This window comes from Ostrea edulis, chromosome 9, assembly GCF_947568905.1.
Source record: "Ostrea edulis chromosome 9, xbOstEdul1.1, whole genome shotgun sequence".
In the NCBI taxonomy this organism is placed as follows: Eukaryota; Metazoa; Mollusca; class Bivalvia; order Ostreida; family Ostreidae; genus Ostrea; species Ostrea edulis.
Window position 1 is genome coordinate 44575971 of NC_079172.1, and position 21320 is coordinate 44597290.

The following is a 21320-nucleotide window of genomic DNA, read 5'->3' on the forward strand; positions in this document are numbered from 1 at the left end:
ACCAAAAGCAGTACATAATACACCCATGAAGAGCTTATATAGGGTGTTTTTCTTAAGCCATGGTTTGTAGAACTTCAGGTAGTATCAGCCATCATCAGGCTGTGACATACTTTCTTTGCATCTTATGAATGAAAGGTTGTATAGGTTAAAAACTATGACTAAGGCAGATAGACAAACCAAACATTTCCCCGAATTTGACCAAGTTCAACAACCTGTAAATATTTTAAACATCAAACAAAATTAAATAATTGTTGAGAATCAAAATCCTTGCACTATGCCAATCTTCAAAGTTATTTACAGAGGCCATAGCTTCAAAACTGTGGGAGGAGTTAAAAGGGCAATTTAAACCAATAATATGTCCTTTACTTCATATGTATATTTCCTCAAAAAGGACTATATAAGTTCAACAACCATTATTTTCTCAGAAATTGAAGCAAATCAAATTCCTTGCCACATACAAAGCTTCGATATCCATACAAACACTGTAAAATAAGGTCCTCACTTGAAAACTGTGGGAGGAGTTAGACTGACAAGATGTAATATTTCCTCAAAACGGACTAAATTCAGCAAAGTGCAATTTTCTCAAAATTTTAATACAATCAAAATCCTTGTCACATGCACATCTTCAATTTCCACACAAACACTCTGTAAAATAAGACGATTCTCACTTGAAAATTGTGGAAGAAGACAGTCGGACAAATTATGTACCCTCCATATTGAATTTTCATATAAAGGGGCAAAACTCCTATAAGAGAGGTCAAAATGGATAAAAATTGCAACATGAATATGAACTACAGTGACCCACAAAGAAGGTACATATCAAGTTTCAGCTTGATCTGTGACAGAGAAATGAGAACGCCTAATGGACGAACAGATGTACAGACATTGCTGTACCATATGTCCCATCTAAAGACGAGTGTATAAAAAGAAGTCTTTCCTTGCAAAAACCTGACATTGATGTTTCCTGAATGGTTTCTGCAGTGCTTAAATAGTTTCTGTCAAGTTTCAGTCTGCGGAAACCATGAATAGATCATGATTCCTAATGGTTTCCACCATACTGAAACTTAACTACATGTAAAAGTTCTATAGTATTTTAAAAAAAAATATAATATACAATAAAAAATTTGTATGCAAATGAAAAAAAAAAATCTTTTTATATACCGTATAAGTAGAAATTTTAGTGAGGATTTAGTTTTGGCATATATGTATTAGCGACAGTGTTGAGGTTGCTAAAATTGAATATCATTAATATTTATTCCATATCAGAAGTAATAGGCTAAGCTATCTTTTTGGAATTACAAAGTTGCTAAGATTAGCTTTCACTAAATATACATGTATATACCCTTAATTCATGGACAAATCACTAAATTTGTGTCTCGATAAAAATACCAGTTATATGTAGCATAGGCGAGAAAAAACAACTACAGTATTTTATCCTATATATTGTTAGCTATCACTCATTGGAACAAAACTGAAGAGACGAGATACAGAGTGTATATTGTGTGTACCATATAAGATCCCAGAGAGGCCTAGCATCCTTGTGTACTTTAAAATTGGTCAATTTTTGGTAGTTATGGCTACACCCCTAAGGCTCTGAGGGTGCAGAAGTCCTGAAATTTAAAATTTGTACCCCTGTCCCAAAGATGCTTTATACCAAATTTAAATAGAAGTGAAAGTTAGTTTACTCAGGTGTCCTAACATTCTAATTAAGACAATTCTATGAATTTACATTTGTATGCAAAATTTTGCAGTAGAGATGCATAAACAAATTCATTCAAAAATGGTGTAGTTTAAACAAAACTTCTTCATAAACTCCCAGTTAACAAATTTTTCAAAACTTAGAAAGGGACTATAATTCTAGATGGTTTATACTCACAATGTGAGGAAAGGGCAGGTCCGAAAACAACCACCACATCCACCCATCGAACACTGATGTAACATCATTGCTGTTTCTGACCAAATACACATATGCCGATTTCTGTAAACAAAATGCCATGCTATAGATCTATCACAAAATAATTCCTGTTTCCTTATCTTTAATATCACTTATACTGCTTTATTTTGATGAAATTAAAATGGCATGGAGAAAATCATTTCTTTTTACTTTTAGTCTTATGTATGCATTTCTTAGAATAGAATAATTAGCCAAATACACACGTCAACTATCAAAACTGCTATGCAATATCACAAATAGTGCTCAGATTATTTCATAAACAGAATTTTGTGTTTAAATTTTCTTCCAAAATCAATTTAAATATAAATGATAATTGTACCAGGATGCTGTTATAAAAGTCTCCCAAACAAACATTTTGATTATTTCCCTTAGGACATGTATAATTCTGGAAATTCTTTAAAAAGCATTTTCAAAAGTGAAGTTTTATTAAGAAGTTTAACATATGTTTTAAGTGATAATTTTGAAAATGGCAGCTACTTTTAAAATTTCAAGTCCACCATTTTATTCACCATCCACTACATGCCAAATTTGTTCGTGATCTGACAATATTTTACATTTGAAGATTGACATGTTTTCAGCGAAGTTTGAAATTTTCCACCATTTTGATAATCTTGAGTTTACTATATCCTCACCTACCCCTACTTACCAAATAATAATACAATAATATTTTGAAATTGAAAACTTTCAAACTTGACTTTATCTATAGTAAAACGCAGTATTAAGTCTTCCCCGGAAGACATGTGTCGCCTGCTAGTTCATTCTATATGTAATATATCACGTATAATGTTGAAAAAGTAAATTATTGAAATGGTTTTTGTCACTAAACAGGAAGTTGATAAGCGACAGATTCGAAAATGTCTTACACAATACAGTTGGCCACAGTGATGCTCTGTGCCAAATATCAGGGAGTTGCCCCATGTGGTTCTTGAGAAAACTGTGACAGAAATTTTTTTGCTGTAAAAAATTCTAAGTCCCGGCAAACAGGAAGTTGATAAGCGACAGATTCGAAAATGTCTTACACAATACAGTTGGCCACAGTGATGCTCTGTGCCAAATATCAGGGAGTTGCCCCATGTGGTTCTTGAGAAAACTGTGACAGAAATTTTTTTGCTGTAAAAAATTCTAAGTCCCGGCAAACAGGAAGTTGATAAGTGACAGATTCGAAAATGTCTTACACAATACAGTTGGTCACACTGATGCTCTGTGCCAAATATCAGGGAGTTGCCCCATGTGGTTCTTGAGAAAACTGTGACAGAAATTTTTTGTGACGACGACGACGCCTCGACGACGGATAGTGATCCCTATATGTCGCCACTGCGTAACGCAGGCGACACAAAAATGCAATTTAATAATTAAGTAGAAAGTAATCTGGAAAAAAAACAACAACTAGAAACTCATGCTTGACTTGAAGCCATGGTCAGCAGCCGACACGTTAACGGACTAAGCTACTTAGCTTGGTAATCAAATTTTTGAAAGGAGAAAACAAATATTGCTGATATTCATAATTTCATTCATGTTTTAAAAGGAAGTCAACCATTAAAATTTCATTTAGAAATTTAATACGTTGTTGACAACCACTTTGAAAAGGATAAGTTCACCATTTTGAAAATGGTATTAGTTCATAATTTCATTTGCCATCCTCAACTAACCCTACATACCAAATTTTGTTGAATTTGTTGAAATCTCCATGATAGCTAGCATACAATTTTATTTGCCATTTTTAACTACAGTGTGACAATATTGAAAAGGAACAACTTTACATTAAGAATGTCTGTAGTGATGGTTAGAGATATGGGTTATCTACTAGTCAGAGGTAATCATGATAAGTTTGATCTCTCAAAATGCTGAGCAGACATTTCTAAATAACAATGCAGTCATTAGAATCATTACCTTCATACCTTGTGACCTTCAAACCAATGGGGGGGGGGGGGGGGGGGGGGGGGGGGGGGGGGGCATCTACTCTTTAGGAGGCACCAGTGTACCAAGTTATGGTCAGTGAAGGGAATGGTTCTTAAGACATTGAATGGACAATATATCATCCTGTTCAATTTGACCTTTGACCAAGTTTGATGTCTATCAAGCAAAGCATTCTAAAAATATTAAGCAAATATCTTACTATATCCACTTTGACCCTTGACCTTTTGACCTGAAAATGAATAGGGATCATCTACTCTCTAGGAGGAACCACTGTACCAAGTTTGGTAAGTGTAAAGCACAAGCAAGGGATTCTTTTGATATTGAGCAGACAAGACTTGGTCTACAGACCGACCGACAAGTGCAAAATAATTCTTCAAAGGGGGATAAAAAAGTTTTAACCTATCTCATTTTGATATCCTAAAAATATTCTTTCCCTCCCACATATTGCAAAATTTGAATGCTTAGGATAGGCCTACCATACCATAAACTTGCACCTAACCATTTCCGAGATCCACTCTGGAAAAATTAAAATGGAAGGAGAAAAAAAAATAATAGTAATGATAATAAGAACTGAGCAAAGACAATAATTCTCCAAACTTTGTTTGGAAGACTTAATTACCGCATATTTTTTGGTAAGGTCTCTGAGTACAAGTTTGGAGGATTCCACTGCCACTTTGGTCTGCATTATGTTGGCGTCTTTGGAACGGAGTAAAGCGTAAATACAGTTAAAGGCATCCGACGGGTCCATGTAGTGTAGGAGAATGCTCAACTTGGCGTATAGGGTGGGGCAGTATAAGATCTCTGGATTGGTGTTTTGGATGATGGCGAGAATCTTGGCCACAGTTTTGGTTCCTTGCTCAGATAAATGATAGGAGGTGAGATTACTGAAGTCCACAAAAGAAGGTAAAGCTATGTCATCTGAGTTTCCTGAAAATATCATATAAAGTTATACTCACCTGCTCACATTGTTATTCAGTTATTATAAAACAATAATTTAGACACATACAGTAATCTTACAATCATGATTAATTGTATTGTTTACCTGACAATCATATTTGTGTGTGTAAATATGTACATGGTGTACTGTTAAAATATTCAATCTCTGAATTTTCTTGTACCACCATTTTGTTTTCAGAATAAAAAGAATATTGGTTAGATCAGAAAAAGAATAATGCTAAGTAGATTGAACCTGTGTCATAGTAATAATATTTAAAATACTAAACTTTTACAACAGAGCTAAAAATTCTAATAGAAATGGGACTTGTATCCCACCAAACTCAAGACGAACATAACTATTAAACGTCCGAAACTTACTTTGGTGGAAAAGATCTTTTTCATAGTCATCATAGAGATTCCCTTTAGCTTTGTGAAGAGTTTCACAGACCCGGACCCACAGCTGGCCCCTGATGGTATGGTGAGTCCCCCAGGAGTTTCTCCTGTGAAAGTCTTTCAGATCCTTGTTACTTTGTTTATACACCCTCAATAGTTGAATAAGCTCATTCTCACCATCTAACCCTTCAGTCTCATTGATTCCTCTGCTGGTCTCTGTGAGATTTTTGTGATCCACATAGTGGGTAAAAGGAATATTGAGACTGTCCTCCGCAATGACCTCAAATCCATTGCTAGTCACTTCTGCGTCCTCATTCTCTGCTGTACTTGAGTCCTTGAGTTTATCTTTATCAACTGTTTTTACATCTTCACCATTTTCATCATCACCTTTTGAAATGTCGTTGTCATAAGTAGGACAACTATCTGTTTCATCTTCTCTTTCCTCGGTATTTACCTCTATCACTTCATCTGCCTTAACATCCACCGTGTGTTCTCCCTCTCTCTGTGCTATTACTTTTCCTTCTTCCTCATCAGTCTCTTTTTCTGTCTGTTCACCCCTCTCTGAATCTCCATTTTCCTCTTTCTTTCCATTTTCAGTCTCACGTCTGTCAATCTCTGTATGTACTGCTGGTTCCTCTTCCTCCTCACAATTTTCTTCTTCTTTTTTCTCTCCACTATCCAAATCTATCCCTGGATTTATCTTTCCATCCTCCATCTCTGACTTTTCCTTCTTCGCTATGTCCATGATGGAGGGATCGCATTCTGATATCATCTATCCCATGACTATTGGTGATTTAGTAATGAAGCCACAATCTGCTTTATCTCAATATTACTGTGACACAAGGTGATCAAACCTACAGAGGAAATAAATTACAATGAATGCATTGCACAGAAGTTTAAACAATGAAATTCATGTATTATGAAATCACACACGAGATTACAAAGAATTCGAAATAACCAATATTACTTGCACATCATGTTATCAATGTGCTAAGTTCATATTTTGAAAAAAATAATAATATCAAAAACATGACAGTTAATTTTACTTATAGGAAGGGAAATAATAAATGGGCCAGATCGACACTCATTTGAGTTACCTTGCATCATATCCATGCACATAGAGTAAGATAAAGTGTTAATCTTTAACCCTTATTGTGGACCTGCTCTGGCTCTAGGGTCATAGAAACTAACTTTATCTTCATGTGGTTCTTGAAGTACAGATTTTAATCAAAGAAGATATAAAATAATATTAAGCCTCTATTGTGGCCTGTCATACTGTATCCCTGTGGTTCTTGGGAATATTTCAAAAATTTCCCCTATTCCTTTGTAAAACATTGAACTTCTACTGTGGCCCTGCCCTGAACACAGGGATCTTGTGTGAACCAATAACACATTTATCCTTGTGGTTCTTGAAAAAGAGATTTCAAGGAAATTTCCTATATACTCTTATTTACAACTTTAATTCCTTTGGTAGCTCTCATCCTGGTATCATGGTATGAACAAATTAAATCTACACAACACTTTTTGATTCTTGAGAAGATTTTCTTGATCAGAAATGCTCACTGTGAACCTTCAAGTCATGTTAGGTGATCGCTTAATACAGTTCCTGTAGATAGGGTGTTGGTTGGTTGGTTGGTTGGGGGGGGGGGGGGGGGGGGGTTACGGTCACATATGACAATGAGTCGCATAACTCATTGGGTTGCTATGGCAGTTTTAACTTTAAATAAAGCATATGTCCATGAAAATTATCAATCAAGAAAATGTATATGCACTTAGCAAGATAAAAATTCAAACATCACTTAAAATGCAGTTTAAAAGAATATATGCAATTTTCATTCATAAGTTTTTCATGCAATCATATGACACATGTACAAGTTCCCTTCCTGTTATCACCATAATTCTGAATACGATCACTACCTCATTTCAACCCTAATGCAAAGCCGTTTTTTTTTTTTTACATACCTGCATTGACTGACACAGATATATACCTGTACTACAGCACACTAGCCTTTATATGCACACAACAGATAAAACAATCCCTCAGAGATATCATAAAAGGGAAAATAAAATGCTATTTATAGGCTGTATATAATGTTAATATCACTAAAATGTGAAGTCGCATGAATATCAAGTGAAATTTGCACACAAAATAGAGTTGTAGGGTATTGTAACTCATGCAGTCACCTATCTAACAAACTCGACACAGGAAATGAAATAATTTCCATAGCATCTACTGAAGAAAAAAAAAAGCCCTGGGCTCTGCAGGTGTCTATAAAATCTGTGATGGTCAATCTAAATAAGAAGTAAATTTATCAATATGATTTTGAAACCAAAAAATGTGTGCACATACATGTGTGCGTACTTTTTAAGTATGAATATGCCTCCTGCATCACAATCAATTTACGGATTGCTTTTAAAATACAGCTGTTGTCAACCTTAGATAAATACTGATAGAGTAATGACAGCTGTGTTATTCATCATTTATCATCAGGTACATGTACAAAACATTCTTAAAATAAACTAATATAAATTTTTAAAATTTCTAAAGTGAAAAATAACAACCTTAATCTGTATTATAAGTTTAATCTAGCAATAGAGACATGCATGCACTATAAACATTACTAAATACAATCTAGAACAAGATGTGTTTGTGAAACACTGATGCCCCCAGATTTACAACAAAGTGGACTGTAATACACTAGGTTTTTTTTAAAACTTTCAAAAGCTACAAATGTAGGTCAGTGGTCAAGGCCACAAGGTCAATAAATCTGGTATTGTTGGAAAGGTCTTCTCACAAAAGATGCACAGAAGCAATACCGCTTAGAATTTGAAAGATATGGCTTATATATTCGAATTTTCTAAAAGTAGGTAAAAGGTCAATGTTGAGGCCACCAGGAAAAAGATTTTGGTGTCATGGAAAGGTCTTCCCACAAGAAATACACATACTAAATATGACTAAAACTATAATCAAACTAGATTGGCATAAAAATCTGCAAAGTACTCAAAATGTGACATGTATGTTGATATCTGACCTTAAAATTGGGAGTTATATATTTGATATACATGTATAACTCCCAATTCTAAGGTAAGATTAATTATCTGGGCCAGGTTTTTTAAGATCTTACCGATGACAATCATAAGATATATGACAGTTCCATTTCACAAAACTTTTAGAAATCTTAAGATAGATCTTAGGACCTTGTTATACTCCTTATATTGTAAAAACCATGCTTCTTTTATTATCTTTAACTGCATGGGTGAATTTAAAAGCTATATGAAAGATTGAAGTATATAAAACTAGGGATTGTTTATATGAAAAACAAATGTCTCCCCAGCTCACCAAATTAGAAGTGCATCAAATGAAAACCTCCTCCCCTTAATATATTGCATATGGTATGGAGGAGAAAGCATGGGCAGAACATAGACTTTCTGAACTCCAATAAGCCATATGTCTCCCCCTGGAAGAGGGGAAACATAATTCCATGGGAGACATAAATATAGATAGGAAGTTGAAATATTATTTTAGTCATTTGTAATGATTAAATGTATTATATTTTACTTCTTTTCTAAATTATGTGTTTTTGCACATTATTTTGTATTTCAAAAGTAATATTCCTTTTGATTACAAAAATTGTGATACAAATGAAAGTATTGAATGATATTTTTGATAGAAACGCCTATGTTAAAAGACTACTGTATATACTCACCTATACATGTACATGTAATTCTTGCAATAACGAGACTTACTGTGAATCTATCGTTTTTAACTAAAATTGAATTGTGAACCCGATTTAATATTGAAATAATATAAAATATTTTTGATAAAAGATTAATAGTGTTAAAAGATAATTTAGAATATAATTACTTCTATAGTTAATGCAGATTATGTGTGATAGGGGGAAGAAATGAAGCAAAAAATGGAAATTCTAAGCAGTGAAAGTATATGGAAAAGTTGGCTGTGGGATATTCTAAACAAATACTGTGCTCATGTCCTCCGATTAGTGTAGATTCTTTTCATATCTGAAACTACATTCCCTCCGGATAAGCTACCTATTTTGTTTTAGCAAAACATAGCCTATCACCATGTTCAGTATAGACTTAATATGTCATTAAAAGATTTCTAACGAACTTACAAAATTATAGCTTAAAATATGACAGTTTTTGAAACAGCTATGACATGATCTTAAAACAAATTTTAGTCTGAACTAAAACAGATTTTACTTGTAAGATAGTTTTGTGAAATCTGCCCCTGCATGGTTTAAAATATGACATCCAAACCAATGTAAATAAACACACTGTTTACATTTTGCTGAATTAGATCATCTTAACTTTAAGGATGTACGTGTCTTCTGAGACAATGACACCCAAATCATAAAACTGTGTCCTAGTGTCACACAGACATTTAGCACGAGCACTAATTATGTCCACAAATTACAACATGCAACTCCCATTTACACATGCATTGTTGGCAGGAGGAAAATCAGGTCATTGACTAGGCACACAAACTATCTAGCTAATATACAACTCTTCATTTCCTGTGTTTACTTGGAATTATCAAATACAGAATTTAAAAACATGGCAGGTTTACATCTAACCATGTAATGTTAAAATATTCTAAGTGTATTAATAAAATATAAACATAAGTTCATTACATACTAGGTATATAAAGTACATGCAATAACCAAATTTGTCTACAGTAATACAGTGGGAGTTTTCTTTCACATTTGGCCTTGACCTTGTTTTAAGGTCTATTATCCACATACAACCACAGAATACAGCTCAATATCAAACTAAGACGGCGAGAAGAAACAAGCAACAGATAAAAATGCAGAATATAATTTCTACGACACAGGTTTGTATATTGCATATTTGTTGCATTATACATACAACCATACATGAACATATGTGAATAAACTATACATTAAATGACAACTCTGAAAATCATACAGGCATGGACATACAAAGATCAATCATTTAAACATACATGTATAATGATTGAAAGAAAATGAAGTAAAAATGACTACCTGTTATTTCCAAAGTAAAATTACACACAACTGTCTGTGTTCAGAAGTTCATCTCCTTGTGAGTTTATTTCCCTAGAAAGACAATTAGAGATATATGACTCTACTTAGCAGCGACCTTTATCTAACCTGATTACATAACAGATTTTGTAGTAACATAAAACAAGAGGCCCACAAGCCTTATTCATTTAAAAGATTTTTACCTAAATATCCCCTTGTAAAACTGATCCACTACCATGGCTCCATCCTACCCAGTGGGTGGGGTAGGGGGTGACGATTTGAACAATTTTGAATCTACATTCTATATTATAAGAAAGCTTTCACATAAGTTTTGTCTTTCTGGCCCAGTGGTTCTTGAGATTTTTAAATGATGCCATTATAATTTCCCTATTTCTTGATTACCTCCCTTTAGAAAAGGGTGTGACCCTTCATTGAAAAATTTAAATCCCCTTTAATGATGCTTTAAGGCAAGTTTGGTTGAAATTGGCCCAGTGGTTTTGAAAAAGTCAAACATGTGAAAAGACTAAAGTTTAGAGATGGACGAATGGACAGCTGGACAGATGGAATTGGACAACCGATGTCTGATGACCATTAAAAGTTCACTTAAGTTTATAGTTCTGTTGAGCTAATGAAAAATCATGGCCTTGTTGTTCATGAAAAAAAAAAAAAGATTTTTAAAGCAACCCAAACTGTAATTGACATTATTTTTTCAACTCTCCATTATGCACCGAATAACACCTATTGATATAACTAATATGAAGAAAAATTCAGCAAAATAAACAAAGGAATATTGTTTGAGAGCATACCTACAGTGAGTGTTTCCTATAAACCGCCATTGTGTCCTATACACGGACATAGGAACAATGATTGCCGAACATAATCGGGTTGCTGAGACCAAGATATACAAAGACAGAAACTTACGCAAGTAACTACACGTGTCGATTGTTTTAAAATATTACATCGTTTCATAAATAACAAGCAGCATTATAATTATAAGTGTAAGAAAGTGATAATTACGCAAATGTGACACTCAAATGAAATTTTGATAGTGAATTTTATATAAAATTGACATGTTAAATTGTTTTCAAATCTGACATGTATTTAGTGCCTCTCTTTTGCTTTTTCCGAACTGGTGACCTCCAGGGTCAATGCACATCAGAGATTATAAGCAAGAATTACTGACAGGACGACAATGATTCATAAATCGACATTTTCTGCTGATTTGAAAGTTTTAATGCTTCAGATTCACTCTGATTCTTTGAAGCTATATTATAATATTCAATCACAAATATGTTAAATATTTGTTCTTTTATTTTCTATTTATTTGCCATCAGTTACAGCTTGTATTGCTTTAAAGTTTTTTTCCCTTTAAGTTTTATATATTTTCAAATAAAATTTTGTTCCCCTATTGTGGACCCACCCTGCCCTAAAAAGCTAGCTACATGTAGCAGATTTGAGCAAACTTAAATCTACATTACCTGAGGATGCTTGCATATTAATGAGTACCATAATTTTCAGAAATAGGGTGGATGTAGAATACAGGGCAAATGGCATATTTTTAGCCATTTTCTGAGAAAAATCCATAGATTGGTCAATTTGGCAGATAGGGCGAACACTTTCCCAGCTATTTCTGAAGTGCTATTATGAGGTCATGCAATATAGGGTATGGGTATAGTTGAAAGACTAAGTTATACTAGTATAAATCTAATAAGTGCTGTATTTATTCCTTCTTCTATGCATTCCATTCTATTCACTTTTGTTTCTGGACATAATTCACACCATGCATCTTCTTGAGGACTATGTGCATCAAATATTCTTTCTGCTTCTTTTATGTTTTGACCCTCTTTTACATATTCTGACATGTTGCTGTCTACAATTTCTTTCAACGATTGTAAGGCTTCCTCACCAGGATATTTGATATATCTAGTTTCATAAAAATTCTCTAGGTTTAAATTGCAATTCTTTTCTGTGTGGCAGAAACAACTGTAAAATACTCTGATAATATTTTTCTGTGGATGTCTCAACTGAAAACCTAGGATACTTAATTATAGCTGGTTTTGTTTTTGTTCTCCTTCTGATGTATCCTAGCTAGATTGTTATCAAGTTTGAATGTTGTTAATTGTTTCATTAACTTTCTTCAGTAACTGTGCATACAAGCTATATTCATTATGAAGATACAGCAATCCAATTTTAAGCATTGTGCATTCAGAATTTGTTTACTGTTTATGATCTGCCATGTTAGATTTTACATATCAGCTATTAAATAATTTGTATGAAACATATTTTAAATTATCTCATTATACCCACACTTTCTAAAGAAAGAGTGGATATATTGCTGTTACCCTGATCCATCCATCTGTCTGTCACACTTTCTTCTTCCTCAAATTCCTCCTTTACTTTAATTAAGCAGTAACCAATCAATCTTTTGGAATATCATAAGTGGTGTCTTGCAGATGTGCAGTAAGGTTTTGGAACTTTCAATTTTACTCTGAGTGCAAAATAGGGGTTAAAAAATGTTTTTCTACAATTTAAAACCTTGTTCCCAGAAGTCCTCTTACAGTTTACGCAGTAGCCAATTCATCTTTTGAAAGATAAATGGTAGTGTCCTGAAGACGAATTTTATTTTCATTCTGGGGACAAAATGGGAGTCAAAAACAATGTTTTTGAAAAGAATTTAACAGATTTTTTCCTACACACCCCCTCTTATTACTCTGAAGCCCTAATATAGATCTAGTATTGTGGAGTACCACAAATTCAGACCTTCCTTAGCCATAGCAGTGAGGGTCCTTTAACAAGTCAATGTCTGCCACGACATGGGACCTCCATTTTTAAGGTCATGTCCAAAAAACCTGTGATTTTTCCTACTAAATGCTCAGCGTTTGGGAAAGGAGCAATCACTACCTGTGTTTACATATATGTCAAAGTGAATGTTCTACCACTGAGATCAGTCAATTGCTTTTTGTGTAAAATATGAATAAAGATCTACAAAGCTTATTAAGTTATTTTGTCACAATGAGAGTACATATGTATAGAAAAGTCAGAGGTTGATCTGTTATGACCTTGAACCTCATGACTTCCAAAATATGTTGTTATCTTCCTTTAATGCTAATAACTACCTTTGTATAAATAAAACATTTATGTTGAAAACTATTCAAAATACTGAGTTTCCAACGAAAGTGATGACGGAAATTAAGACAGATCTGATGCGATTCCTGTAGAGCTTCCACTATTTCAACATGAGATCCTAATTAATAAGATAATTATTTGATTTACTCCTTGAACATGCAGTACAAAAACTGATGTGTCACTTGTGTGTGAATTAAAATCTTCTGCATTTTCTTCTTCTTCCTGATTCAGACAGGTCAATGACTGTTTACCAGAACAGGTCTATTACATGTGTATGCAAAAACCTTGAAAATTTGCCATAACACATTTTCATAATTTTCTGTCTAATCTTTTAATTTTAGAGTACCTTATTCTCTAATATAAAAAAAAAGAATATCAGATTATTTAAGGATTATAGAAAGGAGAAAATCAATGAGGAATCCTGACATGTGATATTTGCATTATAGTGATCTCAAGAATGCATGGAGACAATCAATACTGATTTTTTTAATATTCAACAAAGCAAACATTTTGCTTTTATGAACATCGATCAATGCTTATTGACCAAATTCAAACATTGTCTAGAACAGAACGTGAAACATCATTTACAACAAATCTGAACTTATTCTTCCTGAGTCAGAATTCAGAATTTCCTCTGTATAATTACACAATAAAACACATTTGAAGGTTCATACAAGTTTCCATCTATTTTCTGTGTTTGAATCTTTTCCTCAGCAGTCTTCACAAAAATGGGGGGGGGGGGGGGCCTGGCTGAAAATAAGCACACAAAATGAGGAAAAGATGAAAACACTCATTGAATATGACCTTAGAAAAGTTTTTTGTGAAGACAGCTCAGTCTCTCAATTTTAAAATGGTTCAAATTACCATCCACTTACTACGAAAAATATTTTCTACCTCCTTTTGAAGAGTTCGAATTTTTACAATTTTATAAAATTGGGGCTTTTTTGGAAAGTTTCCTTACCGTAGAGTACTTATTAATACTTTGTTACCTACAGCAATTCTTTAATCAATGCAGGGCTTTCAACAAATTTAAAAGTAGGAGGCTGAAATGAAAAAGTAGAAGGCGATCCAATGCAAATGGCGCGGCCGTATCGCACGCTGAGCTATGCTCGGCGCCCTTACGGCCGGGGGTCTGGGGGCCGCTCAAGGCCCCCAGAAGCTCTGGGGTAAATGACGCAAAATCCTGCATTCTGGCGGTTTCCTGGCACTTAAATGCAGCTTTGAAATTGTCATTTTTTTGCCTGAAATTTTTACTTTTGCCATGAATTTATTGTTTCATATGTGAAATTTTCTGTTCATGCAAAAACTTTAAAAAATTCAACATTGCAAAGTACTAATTTTGATGCAAAATGAAAAATAAAGTGCATCAAGATAACTACATGTAATTATTTTTTGCAATGCTGTATCAATCAATTTTTAAGTGTCTTTGCTTGAATCTCTGCCACCCAAGAGTATAAGCAGATTAAAGTAAAATGTAAGAAGAATATAGATCACAACCAACACCAGTTTTATATAATAAAGCATCAATATATATTATATTTATAGTTGTTCTAATTACCTGTATTGTCAGCTTTCGTTTCTTTATTTAACGGATACATTGTATGTTATAAAAAAAAAGTTTACATGTATTTAATCATTATTTTTTATTGAATTGCAAATAAGAGTTGCACTCCCAATATTTTAAGAATATTCTTCACCAATTAACACAACTCTATATTTCTATTTTCATTTGGTCCCTTAAAGTCTGGTAACTTACACTGGGAGTAATATTTTTCTCCAAGACTGACATGAAACCCATTGGGACCTTTTGCTTTTGCTCACCCCAATATTTTTTAAATAAAACCCAAACAATCTTTATTACAAATTAATAAGTAACATTTAAATGACCTATAATTTTATTTTTCCACAAATTCAAGTTAACAGCTACAGATCTGTTGGTAACATAGCGAATTTGTGCTGAAAAATTCTACTTTCGTTTTTATTTAATACCACATGGGCATTTGCAAATTAAAAAGAATAGCAAGTCTGAAATTTTTCCTGATTAAATTGTTTTCGCTTTAAAATTGTTGATTGATATTATACTTGTGTCACTTTCACTTCTGGCCTTTTTAAAGCCGAAACTGAACAGGGTATTTGTTCTCTTCATTCCGTCAACATCATTGATTTTTACGTTCAGGACTTGTTGTTATCTTTGGAACTTCTCGTCCGTGTTGTCACGAATTGGGTAAATCCGAGGCTTTCCGACTATTGCAATTGACGTATCATTTTCTACACCAACAGACGACCAATCAGGTGCCGGTATTTACCTGAACTAAATTTAGCGCAAGCAAACACGTTTTTACATCCTAATGGCCGCGATTTCTGAGTCTACTAAAGTTTGGAAGATGTTTAAAGTTTTATAAAAGTTTTTTTCATTGGACATACATTTTTGTCACTAAAGTAGCCGGCACCTAATGTTACTATAGGCGGCGGAAATCCGCCGGCTACCGGCTACTTTTGAAAGCCCTGTCAATGTGTGAAAAGAATTCAATTTATTACACAGTGTCTGTATACAGGAAATCTCTGAAAACAAATACCCAGTAAATACTAATAATTTGATAAACTTGACTTAATTCAATTTGTAATGTTGTTATTTTTACATGTTTTCCATATTTATTCACATTTTGTACAGAAATATTGAAAATGAGAAGTTTGATTTGATTGTAGCAAGAATCCTCATAATATGACAGAAATTTTTTCCTATGGAAATCAACTTTAAGGCACTTTCTTAGATCAGAACAGTACATAAAGATGATATCTGTATACTTAATTACTATAACAGAAGTGTGTTAATTCGGAATTATTCCTGGTATATGGACATCAAAACTATATTTATAGAAACAAAATTCAAGTTCCTACCCAATACTGCCTTCTGTTATTGAACTCTTGGAAACTATTAAGGAAAGGTTTCAGACTCTACTTCCCTACCTTTAATTTCTTTAGAATAATTCAGGCACAACACTTGAATCATGTAGTTGAAATGTCCAAAAGCATGAGAAAATATTCAATGTTCTAAACTGATCACACTATCATGATCATGCAACTTTACAAGTTGACTCGTGATATAATCAATGACTATTGAAGAAAGGAAGGCAAATACAGTCACTGTAATGTCTATTAATCAAGAAGTCTGCATGAAGACACACTAATCTGCGGTTTCATGAGTTTTCTTTTTTTCTTCTTTTTATTTTTTGGTTGGGGTGGGACACAAATATTGCCGAATCTGCTATAAATTAGAATTACACTGTACATATCACTATTTAGGACAGACTATTACACTGTAAAAAGATTTCTGTTACAAAAACTAATAGAATTCTAATACACACATCTTGATCACACCACAATGTGTTTGTGAAACACAAATGCCCCTGATGATAGCCAATGTCACAAGGACAAATATCTTGGTACCAGTAGAAAGATCTTCTCTCAAGAAATGCTCAGGTGCAATATGAAAGCTGTAATATTTACCATTTACAAATTATGACCAATGTCAAATTTTTTAAAAGTAGGTCAAACTCCAAGGTCAAGGGTCAAACATTTTGGCATCCTTGGAAAGGTCTTGTCACAAGGAATACTCATGTGAAATATCAAAACTCTAGCAATTACTGTTCAAAGGTTATTAGCAAGGTTAAAGTTTTCAAAAAGTAGGTCAAACTCTAAGGTAAAGGTCACAGGGTATAAAATGTTGGTATCCATGGAAAGGTCTTTTCACAAGGAATACTCATGTGAAATATCAAAGCTCTAGCACTTATCGTTCAAAAGTTATTAGCAAGGTTAAAGTTTCAGACAGAATGATGGAATTATAGAATGACAGACAGGACAAAAACAATATGCCCCCCCCCCTCCCCTGATCTTTGATCTCGGGGGGGGGGGGGGGGGGGGGCATAAAAAATGAAATCTAAAATAAATTTTAAAACTTGTTTCACAACATTGGATGGAAAGCCTCAGGTACTTCTCTTGATTAGCAATTTGCTAACCTGTCCGCTATCAAGTGTTAAATTAAATTCTTATTATGTAACCAAGTTTAACCTCTCGATAGCATGTTGAGTAGACTATGTATACAGTTGCACTAGGTATATAAACAATATATACCTATTGTTGCTGTCATGTTAATTGTCAACTGGAACTGTTTAATGGTACATCAGTACTGTCTCATGTAGAGAGCTTAGTGAGATAGAATTACTAATTATACATGAGAAATTGCTTTTCTAATTCTATATTACATTTCTAATCATTGTCATTTACATGCAACCAATATTTTCATAAATCTGTTTCAACATGCTACTTCTTTAATCCCCACGCCAGGTTCACGGAGATCATTCATTAGAAATCATGAATAGTTACCCCCAATTTCTTCGCAATAATAATAAATAATACAAGAGGCCCAGCGGGCCTTATAGGTCACCTGAGTATCATGTAACAACCTTCCAATGTTTGAATTAGGTTTGTGTTTAAATATAAGAATTTTACTTTTGGATGGAAGAAACATTGAATAGCTATGTGGTCATGAAGTACATGTGTCATTTTAAAAGAAGATATTTTAAAATTACACTCATTTTGATGGTTTTTGCCCCACCCCTCAGGCCCCAGGGGGGCAGGGACCACGAATTTCACAATTTTGTTCCCCTCCACCCACAGATGCAATATGCCAAAATTGGTTGAAATTGGTTCAGGGGTTTCAGAGAAGAAGCTGAAAATGTTCAAATGTTAACGCACGACGACGGACAAAAACAGAAGATTTTCAAAGAAATCAGCCCCGCCTTTGCACCAGAACCCCTGACCCAGGGGCCATAAATTTCAGTTTTGAAAGAAGCATCCTTGATCATCATTATCATACTATTAGTTTGTCTACTTAATACCCAGCAGCAGAGAAGATTTTCAAAGAAATAAAATGCATTTTCACTATATGATCAATAGGGCCCCACCCTAATACCAGAACCCCTGACCCAGGGGCCATGAATTTCACAATTTTGAAAGAGGCATCCTTGCTCATCATAACCATGCTATTGGTTTGTCTACTTAATACCCAAGGACAGAGAAGAAGATTTTCAAAGAAATAATGCATTTTCACTATATGACTTATAGAGCCCCACCCTAGCACCAGAACCCCTGATCCAGGGGCCATGAATTTCACAATTTTTAAAGAGGCATCCTTGCTCACCATTACCATGCTATTAGTTTGTCTACTTAATACCCAGAGACAGAGAAGAAGATTTTCTAAGAATTTCTACATTTTCACTATATGACCAATAGAGCCCCACCCTAACACACCAGAACCCCTGATCCAGGGGCCATGAATTTCACAATTTTTTTAAGAGGCATCCTTGCTCATCATTACCATGCTATTAGTTTGTCTACTTAATACTCAGAGACAGAGAAGAAGATTTTCAAAGAATTTCTATATTTTCACTATATGACCAATAGAGCCCCACCCTAACACAAGAACCCCTGCCCCAAGGGCCATGAATTTCACAATTTTGGTAGAGGGCTCAACACTCATTATAATTATGCCCACAGTTTGGCTTCTTGATGTCCAGGAGTAAAGAAGATTTTTTAAAATTACACTTATTTTGATGGTTTTTGCCCCACCCCTCAGGCCCCAGGGGGGCAGGGACCACGAATTTCACAATTTTTGTTCCCCTCCACCCACAGATGATATATGCCAAAATTGGTTGAAATTGGTTCAGGGGTTTCAGAGAAGAAGCTGAAAATGTTCAAATGTTAACGCACGACGACGGACAAAAACAGATAGCAATAGGTCACCTGAATGATTCAGGTGACCTAAAAATGCATGAATTATTCATCAAAAATTAATGTAAATACAGTATTACCTCTCAGTATTTTAAATCTGACAGTGTCTACAGAGCTGAATCTTCACAAATTACAGACATATATAATCATGTAGATCACAAGCACAATAGTTTATACCTATTTTAATTTATCTGATTCACAAATATTAGAGTAAACCAGTCCTTACTTTTTTTAAATTTCTCACCACACCAACCTTAGTGCTAAGAGCGGACCCCCTCCATACCTTAAATTTTCCTTGCCCCAGTGAAGCCTAAAATGACTCCACATCAAGACAGTGCTACCTACTGGCTGGTAGAAATGTCTGAGATCAATAAATTGCTTGAATTTTTAAAAAAAATACAATGAAGTTTTCAAGCATTGGAGTTTGATTTGTGACATTAATGTCAACAATAAAATATTGGTACCAAGTCACCATGTTTACCAGTATTAAATTAGTTTGATGTTTCGTTGTTCATACAAATATCACTAGGCCGGTTGGGAAACACCAGTGACCATATCATGCTTCGCTCGTTCCAACAGCCATACCGTTATACATATTAAAATCATAGACATTACTGTAAACTCGGCCTGCCTAATCAAGTACAGAACTAAACATAGATGATAGAATGTGGTCGTTCATACATTATCACTAGGCTGGTTGGGAAACTCCAGTGACCATATCATGCTTCGCTCGTTCCAACAGCCATACCGTTATACATATTAGAATCATAGACATTCAAGTACAGAACTAAATATAGAATGTGGTCATTCTTCGCTCTACGAAATTGTAAATAAATTTGTCGCATATCCCCTTCCTTGTTGTTATGCCGAGGAGGAAGATATCCCACATTGCATAGATACCACCCACTAAACGTAGAGGCATAAATCACTAGGCCTATTCTCTATTCATGATAATAAATTACATGTCTGATGACAGTGCGCGCAATGCTTATTATTATCAGCAGACCTGTACGCTATTTCACAACAACTTCCAATTTCTTCAAATGGAACAATACTATGAAACTATAACTTTGAAAACAGTATTTTATGGGAACTTTACATGTTTTGTGAAATAATTACCTTTGAAACTTTAGTAAAGCCAATATTTTCGACGTTCAGCGGAAAGGTGTAATAGCAATAGTAACTTGTACCAAAAATAGCTTTGCGATTAAAGTAACTCACACTAAAACGAATTCGTTTCAATAAAACTAAAAACTGAAGTTGGCCGAGTGAAAAGGGGATATTTCCTCAGAAAATCTAGTTTGCTTTATCTGTTAATGAGTTTGAAGCTTAAGGTATCAGATCCATAAAAGCATTTATTTTCACTCAAAGTCAATATCTGTAGCACTAAATCTTTTGTGAAAACAATTTAATGCCTTAGTACTATTTAGTGATGGCAGAGCAGAGGATGACCAGATTTATTTATAGTAAAATAAGATTTTTTTTCGTCAGAGTTATCTCCCCTTGTAGAAAGGTGTATGGTGACCTTTACTTTTCTTTGCATATTTTGAAGAAGAAAAAACATGCAGGAATCTTTTCAACATGAGCTTTCTTTGGAAATTATATTGAAATTTGTTTTTCTCATAGGGATTAATGTTAATCTATTTAACATATATCTCTTATATGTCGTTTTTTATTACGTAACAATTAATTCAAAAACAAATTGGGGGTTTCATGGAGCGGATTCCTTAAGTATGCGTTACATATACCCCAGTATTCACCGTGCACAACCGTTCCTTTGGGAGAATCGCTAAAAAGAAAGGGGAGCCGCTTTCACCGCCATAGGGAGTCGGTTATCTCTGCTTGGAATTCGGCCGTGATGTAGGTCACGGGTTTTTTTCTCTCTTGCATTTGTAACCATTATTTGTACAAGAGATTTATCACACGGAACAATACGATAATCTAGGTACATCTAAATATGCAGTTTGCCTTAACCATTAACCTTCCGGTATGTTCAAACACTTTGAACAGCCCTCTTTGCAGAATAGAAAATTTTCGACGTCTCGGAGACAAAAACATTGTATTATTGAATAATTACGCAGCAGAACTTGATAGTAGTTGGCAATCCAAATGTATCATTTTTTTTATTGTTCTTTATTTGTTTAAAATCACAGGCCTATTACTTTCATTAGTTGTTTGGGTAA

The 21320-nt window shown here is 34.1% G+C and overlaps 1 protein-coding gene across 7 annotated transcripts in view; it reads right to left on the reverse strand.

Annotated features, from left to right (window-relative positions):
• Positions 1-20349, reverse strand: part of LOC125658228 (GTPase-activating protein skywalker-like) — a 34104-nt gene extending 13755 nt beyond the window's left edge. For 2 of the 7 annotated variants that reach the window (XM_056149330.1, XM_048889400.2), the window contains exons 1-4: positions 20257-20342; positions 5186-6054; positions 4491-4798; positions 1877-1978 (exon numbers count right to left, since the gene is read on the reverse strand). In XM_056149330.1, coding sequence (XP_056005305.1) covers positions 1877-1978; positions 4491-4798; positions 5186-5972 — 1197 coding nt within the window. In that variant the 5' untranslated portion in view covers positions 5973-6054; positions 20257-20342. Of the gene's footprint in view, positions 1-1876; positions 1979-4490; positions 4799-5185; positions 6055-6763; positions 6918-7162; positions 7243-10224; positions 10297-19818; positions 20102-20256 lie in introns of those variants that run through there. The other 5 variants (XM_048889399.2, XM_048889398.2, XM_048889403.2 and 2 more) reach the window with 5 other exon arrangements.
• Positions 20350-21320: the final 971 nt, after the last annotated feature.